The 14,579-nt window shown below is 42.1% G+C and overlaps 1 protein-coding gene across 1 annotated transcript in view; it reads right to left on the minus strand.

Moving 5' to 3' along the window:
- Positions 1-12,594: 12,594 nt before the first annotated feature.
- LOC137331724 (uncharacterized) overlaps positions 12,595-14,579 on the minus strand; it is a 41,646-nt gene continuing 39,661 nt past the window's right edge. The window contains exons 14-15 of the mRNA XM_067995710.1: positions 13,635-13,776; positions 12,595-13,502 (exon numbers count right to left, since the gene is read on the minus strand). Coding sequence (XP_067851811.1) covers positions 12,595-13,502; positions 13,635-13,776 — 1,050 coding nt within the window. The remainder of the gene's footprint in view (positions 13,503-13,634; positions 13,777-14,579) is intronic.

A 14,579-nucleotide genomic window follows, 5' to 3' on the forward strand; every position in this document is an offset into this window, starting at 1 on the left:
ATAAGAACATAAGAAATAGGAGCAGGAGTAGGCCAATCCGCCCCCCGAGCCTGCTCCGCCATTCAACAAGATCATGGCTGATCTGATCCTAACCTCAAGTCTAAATTCATGTCCAATTTCCTGCCTGCTCCCCATAACCCCTAATTCCCTTTACTTCTAGGAAACTGTCTATTTCTGTTTTAAATTTATTTAATGATGTAGCTTCCATAGCTTCCTGGGGCAGCAAATTCCACAGACCTACTACCCTCTGAGTGAAGAAGTTTCTCCTCATCTCAGTTTTGAAAGAGCAGCCCCTTAGTCTAAGATTATAACCCCTAGTTCTAGTTTCACCCATCCTTGGGAACATCCTTACTGCATCCACCCGATCAAGCCCCTTCACAATCTTATATGTTTCAATAAGATCGCCTCTCATTCTTCTGAACTCCAATGAGTAGAGTCCCAATCTACTCAACCTCTCCTCATATGTCCGCCCCCTCATCCCCGGGATTAACCGAGTGAACCTTCTTTGTACTGCCTCGAGAGCAAGTATGTCTTTTCTTAAGTATGGACACCAAAACTGTATGCAGTATTCCAGCTGCGGTCTCACCAATACCTTATATAACTGCAGCAATACCTCCTTGTTTTTATATTCTATCCCTCTAGCATAAAAAGTAAACATTCCGTTGGCCTTCTCGATCAACTGCTGCACCTGCATACTAACTTTTTGATTTTCTTGCAATAGGACCCCCAGATCCCTTTGTACTGCAGTACTTTCAAGTTTCTCACCATTAAGATAATAACTTGCTCTCAGATTTTTCCTGCCATAGTGCATAACCTCACATTTTCCAATATTGCATTGCATCTGCCAAATCTCCGCCCACTCACCCAGCCTGTCTATATCCCCTTGTAGGTTTTTTATGTCCTCCTTACTCTCCACTTTCCCTCCCATCTTTGTATCATTTGCAAACTTTGATACGTTACACTCGGTCTCCTCCTCCAAATCGTTAATATAGATTGTAAAGATTTGGGGACCCAGCACCGACCCCTGCGGAACACCACCGGCTACTGGTTGCCAGTCCGAGAATGAACCATTTATCCCAACTCTCTGCTTCCTGTTAGATAACCAATCCTCCACCCATGCCAGAATATTACCCCCATTCCAGTGATTCTTTATCTTGAGCAATAATCTTTTATGTGGCACCTTGTCGAATGCCTTCTGGAAGTATAAAAAGGAGGTATTAGAAAGGCTGGCTGTACTTTAATTAGGTAATTCACCCAGTCCAGATGGAAGGCATCCAAAGTTGCTGAGGGAAGCAAGGGTGGAAGTTGCAGAGGTGCTGTCCATAATCTTCAAACTCTCCATATAAGAACATAAGAACATAAGAAATAGGAGCAGGAGTAGGCCAATCGGCCCCTCGAGCCTGCTCCGCCATTCAATAAGATCATGGCTGATCTGATCCCAACCACAAATCTAAAGAACACAAGTCGGAGCAGGACCCGGCCACATAGCCCCTGGGCCCTCTCCGCCACCCACAGGGCATTGACCGATCCGAACTCAGCTTCATGTCCAATTTGCATTTTCCCAGTCCTTTGGCACCACCCCCATATACATGGGGGTGGTGCCAAAGGACTGGGAAAATGCAAATGTTACACCCTTGTTCAAAGATGTGTTTTTTTTTTCGTTCATGGGATGTGGGTGTCGATGGCGCGGCCGGCATTTTTATTGCCCATCCCTAATTGCCCTTGAGAAGGTGGTGGTGAGCCGCTTTCTTGAACCGCTGCAGTCCGTGTGGTGAAGGTTCTCCCACAGTGCTGTTAGGAAGGGAGTTCCAGGATTTTGACCCAGTGACGATGAAGGAACGGCGATATATTTCCAAGTCTGGATGGTGTGTGACTTGGAGGGGAACGTGCAGGTGGTGTTGTTCCCATGTGCCTGCTGCTCTTGTTCTTCTAGGTGGTAGAGGTCGCGGGTTTAAGATGTGCTGTCGAAGAAGCCTTGGCGAGTTGCTGCAGTGCATCCTGTGGATGGTGCACACTGCAGCCACAGTGCGCCGGTGGTGAAGGGAGTGAATGTTTAGGGTGGTGGATGGGGTGTTAATCAAGCAGGCTGCTTTGTCCTGGATGTGTTGTTGGAGCTGCACTCATCCAGGCAAGTGGAGAGTATTCAATCACACTCCTGACTTGTGCCTTGTAGATGGTGGAAAAGCTTTGGGGAGTCCGGAGGTGAGTCACTCGCCGCAGAATACCCAGCCTCTGACCTGCTCTTGTCGCCACAGTATTTATTTCGCTGGTCCAGTGTAAGGATAAACCCAACAACTACAGGCCAGTCCGTTTAACCTTGGTGTTGGGGAAGCTCTTAGAAACCATATTCCGGGTCAAAATAATAATCCCTTGGACAAGTGTGAATTAATAAAGGAAAGCCAGCACGGATTTGTTGAAGACAAATCGTGTTTAACTAACTTGATTGAGTTTTTTGATGAGGTGACAGAGAGATTCGATGAGGGCAATGCGGTTGATGTTGTGTGTATGGACTTCCAAAAGGCGTTTGATAAAGTGCCACATAATAGGCTTGTCAGTAAAATTGAACCTCATGGAATAAACGGGGCAGTGGTAGTATGGGTACGAAATTGGCTAAGTGACAGGAACCAGAGGGTGGTGGCGAACGGTTGTTTTTTGGACTGGAGGTAGGTATACAGTGGTGTTCCCCAGGGGCCAGCATTGGACCATTACTTTCTTTGACATATATTAATGACTTGGGCCTGGGTGTACAGGGCACAATTTCAAAATTTGAAGATGACGCAAAACCTGTAACTGTAGTAAACAGTGAGGAGGATAGTAATAAACTTCAAGAGGATATCGACGGGCTGGTGGAATGGGCGGATGCATGACAGATGGAATTTACCACAGAGAAGTGCGAAGTGATACATTTTGGCAGGAAGAATGAGGAGAGGGAACATTAACTAAGTGGTACAATTTTAAAGTGCGTGCAGGAACAGATAGAACAGTGGGTATATGTGCACAAATTTTTGAAGGTGGCAAGGCAGGTTGAGAAAGCAGTTAAAAAAGCTTATGGGATCCTCCGCTTATTAAATAGAGACATAGAGTACAAAAACAAGGAAGTTATGTTGAACCTTTATAAAATACTCGTTCGGCCTCAGCTGGAGTATTGTATCCAATTCTGGGCACTGCACTTTAGGAAGGATGTGAAGGACTTAGAGAGAGTGCAGAAAAGATTACTAGAATGATGCCAGAATTGAAGGACTTCAGTTACATGGATAGACTGGAGATGCTGGGGCTGTTCTCCTTAGTGCAGAGAAGGTTAAGGAGAGATTTGATAGAAGTGTTCAAAATCATGAAGGTTTAGATAACGTAAATAAAGAGAAACTGTTCCCATTGGCGGAAGGATCGAGAACCAAAGGACATAGATTTAAGGTGGTTGGCAAGAGAACAAAAGGCAACATGAGGAAAAACATTTTTCCACAACTAGTAGTTATGATCTGGACGGCGCTGCCTGAAAGGGTAGTGGAAGCATATTCAATTGTGGCTTTCGAAAAGGAATTGGATAAATAATTGAAGGGAAAACTTTGCAGGGCTCTGGGTTAAGAGTGGGGGAATGGGACTAACTGATTGTTGTTACAAAGTGCCGGCACAGGCTTGATGGGCCGAATCGCCTCCTTCTGTGCTTAACGATTCTATGATTCTATGATTTTGCACTGTTGTTTAGTGAAACACAGAGGCCAATTAGATATCCATGGTAGGCCTCAGGAAGCAGCTACAATTTCATCAATATCTTCATGATTGCAAGCCAAGCAAGTGCACAATAGAAAGGTAAAGCTGAACACTGGAAATGTCACCCATAAGTTAGAATTATGGAAGATATATGAGAGAAATTCCCCCGTCCCCCATGGAAAACTGGATTAACTGCTAAAAATGGCCATTTACGACCTTTGTCTGGGGGTTCCTCCAGATTTAGCAGGGAACTGGGAGAACTGAGGCAATATTTGGATCATTCTTTGTTGCTTTCTAAAACTCCCCAATCCTCAGGCTTACCACTCTTCTTAGCAACATTATAAGCCCCTTCGTTTAATCTAATACTATCCTTAATTCTTTAGTTAGCCACGGATGGATCACTTTTTCCGTGGAGTTTTTATTCCTGAATGGAATGCATATTCGTTGAGAGTTATGAAATATTTCTTTAAATGTTCCCCATTGCTTATCGACCATTATATCTTTTAATCTAATTTCCCAATTAACCTTAGCCATCTCGCCTCTAATACCTATGTAATTGGTTTTGTTTAAGTTTAAGACTCTAATTTCGGACTGAAGTACGTCACTCTTGAGCTCAGTATGAAATTCTAACCGACAAAGCCCCTGGACTTGATGGCCTACATCCTAGGGTTCTAAAATAGGTGGCTGCAGAGATAGTAGATGCATTGGTTGTGATCTTCCAACATTGCCTATATTCTAGAATGGTCCCAGTGGATTGGATGGTCGAAAATGTAACACTGATATCCAAGGAATGAGGGAGAGAGAAAACAGGCACTACAGGCCAGTTAACCTGACATCAGTCGTCGGGAAAATGCTGGAATCCATTATTAAGGACGTGGTAACAGGGCACTTAGAAAATCATAATAGGGTTAGGGCGGGTCATCGTGGTTTATGAAAGGGCAATCGTGTTTAACAAATCTGTTAGGGTTTTTTGAGGATGCAACTAGCAGGTTAGATAAAGGGGAACTAGTGAATGTAGTATAATTGGATTTTCAAAAAGCATCCGATAAGTTGCCAAACGAAAGGCTGTTACACAAGATAAGGGATCATGGGGTTCTGGGTGATATATTAGCATGGACAGAGGATTGGTTTACGGACAGAAAACAGAGAGTAGGAATAAATCTATATAAATGACTTAGATGAAGGAACTGAGTGTAATGTATCTACGTTTGCTGACGATACCATGCTTGGTGGGAAAGAAAGCTGCGAGGGGGATACCAAGTGTTTGCAAAGGGATGTGGACAGTTTAACCTGGGCTAGAAGGTGTCAGATGGAGTATAATGTTGGGAAATGTGAGGTTATTAACTTTGGTAGGAAGAATAGAGAAACAGAATGGGGCAGAAATGGCTCCGGAAATAAAGGGAGAGCACAACAGCACTCTTCGCTTTCTATGGCGAATTGAATGACCAACATCCCGCATTTGCACATGTGCACTAAAAAGTGGAAATCGTGAACTTGCTCCTATTGGTTTGCCAGTGATTTGACAGCTGCGAATTAAAGGGCCATCACGCTCTCCAAACATAGAAATCACTGAAAAATCGCAAACTTGCTGATCTGCCGAGCTGGAACGTCACTAATTACACCACCAAAACATTCACTTAAAAATAGCAGGTCTAAACTAAGTTTTAAAAGTGGGATAACTCTTTTTGACTGCCAAACAACTAAAAATTAAAATTTGAAAATGTGGAGTCTCATATTACTGCTTACTTTAATAGTTTTTGCTCATTAAAAGAGAATAATTTAATATTTCTTTTACTTTTCCATTCTGTCTCTTTAATTTAATTCAATTATTTCCTTGGCTTTTTATTAACAAATTAATTTTTTTGTCTACATTGGCTTCCAGAATACTAACTTTAAATTAATGAAGTGTGCTTGCCTGCTTGTGGTCGAGACTTCTCCTCATGACAGATTTTGTGGGCATTCCAACATATTGTTCCATGCGAATCATCATACGTTGCTGAGATGTTGAATGGATAGGGCACAATTTCACAAAACTTCAAAACCAAGCAAGTTGACGCTGCAGAGCCCGCAATAAGTACATTCGTTGTTTTAATTCGCAGGCTCTGCGATTTCTCGTGCAATATTCTTTAAATAGTGCGAAACTTTTAAATTTTGGAGTTCAGAGGGATTTGGGTTTCCTTAGATACGAAAAACAGAAAGTTCACATGCAGGTACTGCAAGCAATAAGGAAGGCAAATGGTATGTTGGCCTTTATTGCAAGGGAGTTTGGAGTACAAGAGTAAGGAAGCATGGCTGCAATTGTACAGGGCTTTGGTGAGACCGCACCTGGAGTACTGTATACAGTTTTGGTCTCCTTACCAAAGGAAGGATATACATGTTTTAAAGGCGGTGCAACGAAGGTTCACCAGATCGATTCCTGGGATGAGTGGGTTGCCCTATGAGGAGAGATTGAGTGTAATGGACATATACTCTTCGGAGTTTAAAAGAATGATATGTTATCTCATTGAAACATATAAGATTCTGAGAGGGCTTGACAGGGTAGATGCTGAGGGGCTGTTTCCCCGGGCTGGAGAGTCTAGAACTAGGGACTGTAGTCTCAGAATAAGGGGTCGGCATTTAGGGCTGAAATGAGGAGAAACTTCTTCCCTCAGAGGGTAGTGAATCTTTGGAATTTTCTACCGCAGAGGGCTGTGGTGCTGAGTCGTTGAGAAGATTCAAGGCTGAGACCGATAGATTTTTGGACTCTAAGGGATAGGGGGATAGGGTGGGAAAGTGGAGTTGATGTCGAAGATCATCCATGATCTTACTGAATGGCGGAGCAGGCCTATTTATATGGCCTACTCCTGCTCCTATTTCTTATGTTCTTATGTTCTTAAATCGTTGCCTTAATATCAACTGGAGTGAACTGAATTAACTGAATAGTGACCTCTCCGATTGTGGGGAGGAGGTGAAGTACCATTTCCACTGTGCACTTTTAGCTGAAAATATTTCAAACACTTCAGCCTTGTTTCTTGTACTTATGTGTTGAATTCTGCTATTGTTAGTAAAACTCTTAGCTCCTCTTGATGGCGGATATTAAAGTCCCCCACCCAGAGTACATTCTGCGCGGTTAATTCACTCAACATTTCCTGCAAATAATGTTCAATATGGAGTTATGTTTTTTAATTTAATATTATATTTGTTTTAGCCTATTTAACTTTATTAATTGTGCTTACATTTATTCCCTGCTTAATGAATATTGTCCAATCCTTGACTGCACTACAGGCTTTGTTTATCCATAATTCCTGTTCAATCCGTCCATTTCCCACATCTAGTTTGGACAGGTCTTAATTTCGTCCTCTGTATTAACAGCTATTCTCATCGTTTCGTCCCTACTTATATACAATCTAGCATTTTTTTATCAATGAAATTTACTCCCTAAGCTGCTAAAATTACTTCTAAAACGAACACCATTGATTTAATTCCAAATAGGCAGCCACTCTTATTCTTAGGGTTATACTCAAGAACGTGCTACCACAGAAATATCCCAGATCAGGTAGCTTTAAAGCATATCCAACAAAAAGGTCTAAGTTCATTTTCCCAAACCAAAAACCATTCCCTCCTTATTTTAATTATTCCCTCATAAACAACCGTTGCCGAATCCTCCACTAGTCCATTCGCCCACTTCTCTTGCATCAAGGAAACAGGTCACGACCTTATTTGTTTTATCCTTGCAAAAATAAACTGTATTTAAACTTCAATGTAACATCCACTGTCATTACAATACCCTTTTTGTACACACCACTCTTGCCCTTGCTCCAATATTTTGCCCAGACTTCTTATTTCCTGATTTATTTTAGTGTTTATAACACGATATGTTTAGTCCTGAGGCTTATAACGTTCTGTATTAACATTGCTTGCTATAACATGATTAATAATAAAATTAAATCTAGCTAATATTCACACACCTAAATGTGCATGGCCATGGAGTTTTCATTGATAAAGTTGACTTCATGTTGCAGTTCCTAGGTCCTGGTTGTGTTTCCGAATTATTGCTTATTTACGCTTTTGTGAAGCACCGTGGGACGTTTTCCAACTTTAAAGGCGCTATATAAATGCAAGTTATTGTTGTTATAAAATTTTAGAAATATTTTGTATGATCCGTTTTCTTGAAATGTTTTTAAGTTTTTGTATTTTAACTTATTTAATTTCAAGCATCGGTCCTTTCAACTCTGGAAGCTTAATCGGAAGGTTGGAGAAGATTAAACCGATGTAAGGATGGATAAGCATTTTTTACATTTGCAACTTTGATGATTTACACAACCGATGTGTGTTCGCAGTGAAAATGGTAGTCCTGCTCAGTAAGCTGCAGAAGATTTTTCAAAGATCAATATTAGAACGGGGGATAGTCAGATCAATGTGAACAGAGGCCTGTCTATGCAGAGATCAGTAGAATAACATGACAATCGTGTTTACATGACCGTGTTGTTCAGATGAAGTCGTTAGATACCGACGTAAGTTTTAGACAGTTAATGTGCTATTGAGGCCATTGTGGTCTGTCGCGTGGTAACACGTGAAACGCTTTTAAATCAGGCTTGTTTGACTGTTAGGAAGAAAATGATACAATGTGACTTGAAATCTACTAACGGAGACCATAATTGATGATTCACTTTAAGAAGTTTGAGTGGAAAGAATTCAGGGTAGTATCAGACAGGAGCAGCCACGCTAGCATTCGAATTGTTGCCTTAGGACTATATATAGGAACATTTAGGAGAGGAACATTAATATTGCAGGTTTATTTTTGGCATGTAATCCAAGCAATAAATTAATTTTGACAAGCCACAGCGCCATCCATCCAGGAAAAGGTTGAAATTGATTCAGAAGAAACAATTTAGTGCAGGTGTCACATTGGTAATATGGAAAGTAATTAAAGGTCAAAATGGGAATGCCAGACAAAGAATATGCAGCAAGGAGCTGACATTTGTTGACGTATAATTCCCAATCCTAATAATAGAATGTTCCACATTCCGATTTGCCTTCTGATCATTGATGCAGCTCCACAAATAAAGAAAAAGAATTAATCTTCATTAATTTGATATATGTTGACGTGTTATATGTCAGCGCTCTGCTGCCACTATGTTTTCAAGGATTCCTTTCAAACAATTTCTCAGTAATAATACAAATGGTTGTAGTGCTGAAGAATTGTGCTCCAGAACTAGCTGCGCCTTTAGCCAAGCTCTTCGAGTACAGCTACAACACTGGCATCTACCCGACAATGTGGAAAATTGCCCAGGTATGTCCTGTCCACAAAAATCAGGACAAATCAAATCCGGCCAATTACCGCCCCATCAGTCTACTCTCAATCATCAGCAAAGTGATGGAAGGTGTCGTTGACAGTGCTATCAAGCAGCACTTACTCACCAATAACCTGCTTACCGATGCTCAGTTTTGGTTCCGCCAGGACCACTTGGCTCCAGACCTCATTGCTGCCTTGGTCCAAACATGGACAAAAGAGCTGAATTCCAGAGGTGAGGTGAGAGTGACTGCCCTTGACATCAAGGCAGCATTTGACCGAGTATGGCACCAAGGAGCCCTAATAAAATTGAAGTCAATGGGAATCAGGGGAAAAACTCTCCAGTGGCTGGAGTCATAACTAGCACAAAGGAAGATGGTAGTGTTTGTTGGAGGCCAATCATCTCAGCCCCAGGACATTGCTGCAGGAGTTCCTCAGGGCAGTGTCCTAGGCCCAACCATCTTCAGCTGCTTCATCAATGACCTTTCTCCCATCATAAGGTCAGAAATGGGGATGTTCGCTGATGATTGCACATTGTTCAGTTCTATTCACAACCCCTCAGATAATGAAGCATTCTGTGCCCGCATGCAGCAAAACCTGGAAAACATCCAGGCTTGGGCTGATAAGTGGCAAGTACCATTCGCACCCGACAAGTGCCATCCAATGACCATCTCCAAAAAGATCGAGTCGAACCACCTCCCCTAGACATCCAACAGCATGATCATCGCCGAATCCCCACCATCAACAACTTGGCGGTCACCATTGACCAGAAACGTAAATGGACCAGCCACATAAATACTGTGGCTTCAACAGCAGGTCAGAGGCTGGTTATTCTTGTGCGAGTGACTCACCTCCAGACTCCCCAAAGCCTTTCCACCATCTACAAGGCACAAGTCAGGAGTGTGATGGAATATTGTCCACTTGCCTGGATGAGTGCAGTTCCAACAACACTCAAGAAGCTCGACACCACCCAGGACAAAGCAGCCTGCTTGATTGGCACCCCATCCACCACCCTAAGCATTCGCTCCCTTCACCACCGGTGCACCATGGCTGCAGTATGTGCCATCTACATGATGCACAGCAGCAACTTGCCAAGGCTTCTTCGGGAGCACACCCCAAGCCCGCGACCTCTAACACCTTGAAGGACAAGGCAGCAGGCACATGGAAACACCACGCCTGCACGTTCCCCTCCAAGTCACACACTAACGTGACTTGGAAATATATCGCCGTTCCTTCATCTTCGCTGGGTCAAAATTCTGGTACTGCCTACCTAACAGCACTGTGGGAGAGCCTTCACCACACGGACTGCAGCAGTTCAAGAATGCGGCTCACACCACCTTCTCAAGGGCGATTAGGGATGGGCAATAAATGCTGGCCTTGCCAGCGACGCCCACATCCCATGAACGAATTTTTAAAAATGGTTTTGATATACCAGAATAATTTCTATAACTGGAGTAACCAAAAAAAGCAACGAGAGTAGAAAGAGAAGTAATGATCAATACTGTAACTAATGTTGGAGAAGTGTGACAAACGATGGAGACGTTATTACATAGAATTTTTACATAGAATTTACAGCACAGAAACAGACCATTCGGCCCAACTGGTTAGTGCCAGCATTTATGCACCACACGAGCCTCCTCCCACCCTACTTCTTCCCACCCTATCAGCATTTCCTCCTTTTCCTTTTGCCCTCATGTACTTATCCAGCTTTCCCTTAAATGTATCTATGTTATTCGCCTATTCCAGGTGGTGGATGCGTGAGCAGAGAGTAAGAGAACAGTATTGTTAACTTGACAACTCTGGTGAGGTCATTGTGAGGACATTGCAGCCACATCCTGGGAGCTGAGCTCCTGGCATTGGCCTCCTCTGTGACATTTCAACTTGCGGTGGAGTTGTTCGCTGGATGACTTTCTAAACTCTGGGGAGAACGTTGTATGGGAATAGAAGAGAGATTGAAACAATGTGGTACAGGAAAGTTGGAAATATGAGATACTGACGTTTCCATCATTTCTTCCTATACCCTTGAGAAAAGTATTAATTTCGCTTAAATGGAGTTCTGTTTTGTTAATGATTGGAACCAATTCATTTTTTAGCTGAATTTATTAATAGTCATAGAATCATAGAATGATACAGCACAGAAGGAGGTATTTTGGCCCATGGAGCCTGTGCTGGTGCTTTGAAACAGTTATCCAATTAGTCCCACTCCCACTGCACTTTCCCTATAAACCAGCAAATTTTGCCCATTCAAGTCTTTATCCAATTTCCTTTTGAAAGTTACTGTTGAATGTACTTCCAGCACCCTCTCAGGCAGTGCATTCCAGATCATAACAACTCGCTGCCTAAAAAAAAATTCTCCTCACCTCGCCCCTGGTTCTTTTGCCAATTACGTTAATCCCGTGTCCTCTGGTTACCGACCCTCCTGCCAGTGGAAAACAGTTACTTCTTATCTACTCTATCAAAACCCTTGATGATTTTCAACACCTCTATTAAATCTCCCCTGGCCCTTCTCTGCTCCACGGAGAACAGTTCCAACTGGTAAAAATTCTAAATATTAAACTCATAGTGTGTAATTATGTTCACGGTGATGGTGCTGTGAATAATGAACTTTTTTGAAAGAAGCCGCAGGTCAGTTGAGTCAGAAGCAGATACAATGTGGAGCTCCCTTTACATTACCCCTTACAACGTGCCAAAACCCCAAGCAAAACTGCACTAGACTTTTTATTTCCTAAACAGCATATCCTTATTGCATCATTTGTGCCAATTGTGCCAATGATAGGGAGTTTCATGCTCTGAGGTGATATCCCTTTTAATATTGGACCACAATTTCCTGGATTCATTGTGCTTAGGGTTGTAGGTAGCTGATCGAGTGAGGAGAATTTTATGCGTATCTTTGGATTTTAACCAAGATCCCAAAAGTTAAAGAATAATTTTCCAATATGTTGCACACTCAGTTCCCTAACGCAATCTAAAATACTAATGTCTGTGAAAGCCAGAAATTTTATAACGGCAGTGGAAGAAATAATCAGTAAATGCGAACACGTTGCTAATTTTAAACAGACAGAAATGTAAACGCAACTAACTTACTCAAAAAGTTGTAGTTCAGGAAGCATTATTCCAAATTAATCAAAATTTGCTAACAGGCGAGCATTCAGAAGCTTACTATAAAGGTTGGTGGTTTCGTTTCTCATTTATAAAAAATAAAGAACATTTTTTACTTTTATTCACTTATTAAATGCATTTTTTAACCACAGCGAGTGGTTGTGAACTGGAACCCATTACCTGAGGGGTGATGGAGGCAGATTCAATCGTGGCTTTCAAGAGGGAATTGGATAACTACTCGAAAGGAAAAAAAAATGCAGGACTACGCGGATAGGGCGGGGAGTGGGACAAGCTAGATTGCTCTTGCAGAGAGCCCGGACGGATTCGAGGGCCGAATGGCCTCATTCCGTGCTATAACCATTCTATGATTCTATGCTTCTACATCAGTCTTTTCAGGACAGATTGCTACGAAAATATTTCTGTGAAGGGTAAAGCTACGAAAATACGTCAACATGTCCATCCATTTATCCTAAGGACACTGGAAGTTCCTGAGTTTACAAGTCTCCATTAACATGTTAAGGTTGCACATGTTTTCCCATCAAATGTTTTTTGGTGTTCTCATCTGGTCGTAACAAGATAATATAACATTTTGGAGCAAAAATACAGATCAGCAGCCCAAAGCTCGATGCTAAAATTGCAAATATTTCCACAGCGACCGTGTATTTCCCGGGAGTGCTCACATAAGCGGGGATAAAAGTTACCCAAACTGCAAAAAAGATGAACATACTGAAGGTGATAAATTTAGCTTCATTGAACTTGTCCGGTAACGCTCGGGCCAAGAAAGCTAAAATTAAACACATGCAAGCTAAGAACCCGACGTAACCTAACACACAGCAGAAAGCAACTGTGGAACCCACATCACACTCAAGGATAATTTTTGCACTTTGATACTTGGTGTTTTTTGCTGGGACTGGGGGAGATGTCACCAACCAGATCACACATATGATAATTTGGATCAATGTACAGAGAAAGACAATTGATCTTTGTTGTGTGGGTCCAAACCATTTCATCACATTACTGGCCGGCAGCGTTGCTTTAAATGCCATCAGGACTACCAGAGTTTTACTAAGAATACAGGAAATGCACAGAACAAAGCTAACTCCGAACACAGTGTGACGTACCATACATGACCATGGTGATGGCTGCCCAATGAATGCGATGGAGCACAGAAAGCACAGTATTAATGAGATTAGCAGAAGGAAACTCAGTTCCGAATTGTTGGCCCTTACAATGGGAGTGTTTATGAAATATAAGAAAACAGCTGCAACAGCTCCTGTGATACAAGCTCCAAACAGTGAAATCGCCGTGAGTGTTTTCCCCATGCTGTCTTGAAAGGAGAGGAACTCAATTTCTTTCAGAATGCATTGATCTCTTCTGTCATTGGACCAATAATCTATAGGACATTTGATACATTCTGTGGAATCTTTGGAGGGAACAGGTATATTGAACATCAGTTGCAGAAATCAATATTATTCGTAATCGTTATGATCATCAGCAAATACTGCATGTTAATTCTTACCCTAGAACGTATGTTTATTTGATCAATGTTACATACCTGTTTGGTTGCTGATCGCTCCGTCAGAACATGGTAAACAATCAAAGCAGCAGATAGGCTGACCTTTTCGAGCGCCCTTTCTTGTCCCCACAGGACAAGTGTCACTGCATACTGATACTGGTACCTGTGGAGATAGAACATTCTGCTCTGAACCACAATCTACATTTAACACTCACTTTGAACATGCCAGATTTATTGCATGGATTCATTAACGTTTTGCTGTCAGAGTTTTCCGTTGCTTTGCTGATTACATTTTCAAAATTAGTCATTATTATGAGACTGTTGTTGGATTGCATTTTTGTGTTGAAAAGGTTGGAGTTGATGGCACGTCCCGAAATGTAGTGCATTATTTTGAGTCATGAAAAGGTCGGAAAAATATTGAATGGTATACCTAGACAATTCTCTGATCTTATCACTAAATTCCTTCCCGATTTAATCCATAAGATACACGTTCGTTTTTCACCTGCTTATGATTGTTTTTGTGTGATGAAAATTTTATAAATTATAAAAATGATGATAAAATAATAAAAAACGTCAACAGAACCTGACAAGAAAAACAAATCATTTTGCAGGAGATAAATTTTAAAAATGCACGCTCCTTAAATTCATTCTATGAACGTGGGCATCGCCGCAAGGCCAGCATTTATTACCAATCTCTAGTTGCCCTTCAGAAAGTGGTGACGGGCCTGCTTCCTGAACCGCTGCAGTCGGTGTAGTGATGGTGCTCCTACAATGCTATGAGGTCGGGAGTTCCAGGATTTTGACACAGCCGGGATGGCATGGGACTTGCAGAGGAATTTGGACGTGATGTTGTTCCCATGCACCTCCTGTCCTTGTCCTACTAGGTGCTCACGGATTTGTCAGGTGCTGCCGAAGAAGCGTTGACGAGTTCCTGCTTTGTATCCTGTATACGTCCTGCAACCACTGTAGGCTAGAGATGGGGGA

The sequence above is a fragment of the Heptranchias perlo genome, chromosome 13 (assembly GCF_035084215.1).
Source record: "Heptranchias perlo isolate sHepPer1 chromosome 13, sHepPer1.hap1, whole genome shotgun sequence".
Taxonomy (NCBI): Eukaryota; Metazoa; Chordata; class Chondrichthyes; order Hexanchiformes; family Hexanchidae; genus Heptranchias; species Heptranchias perlo.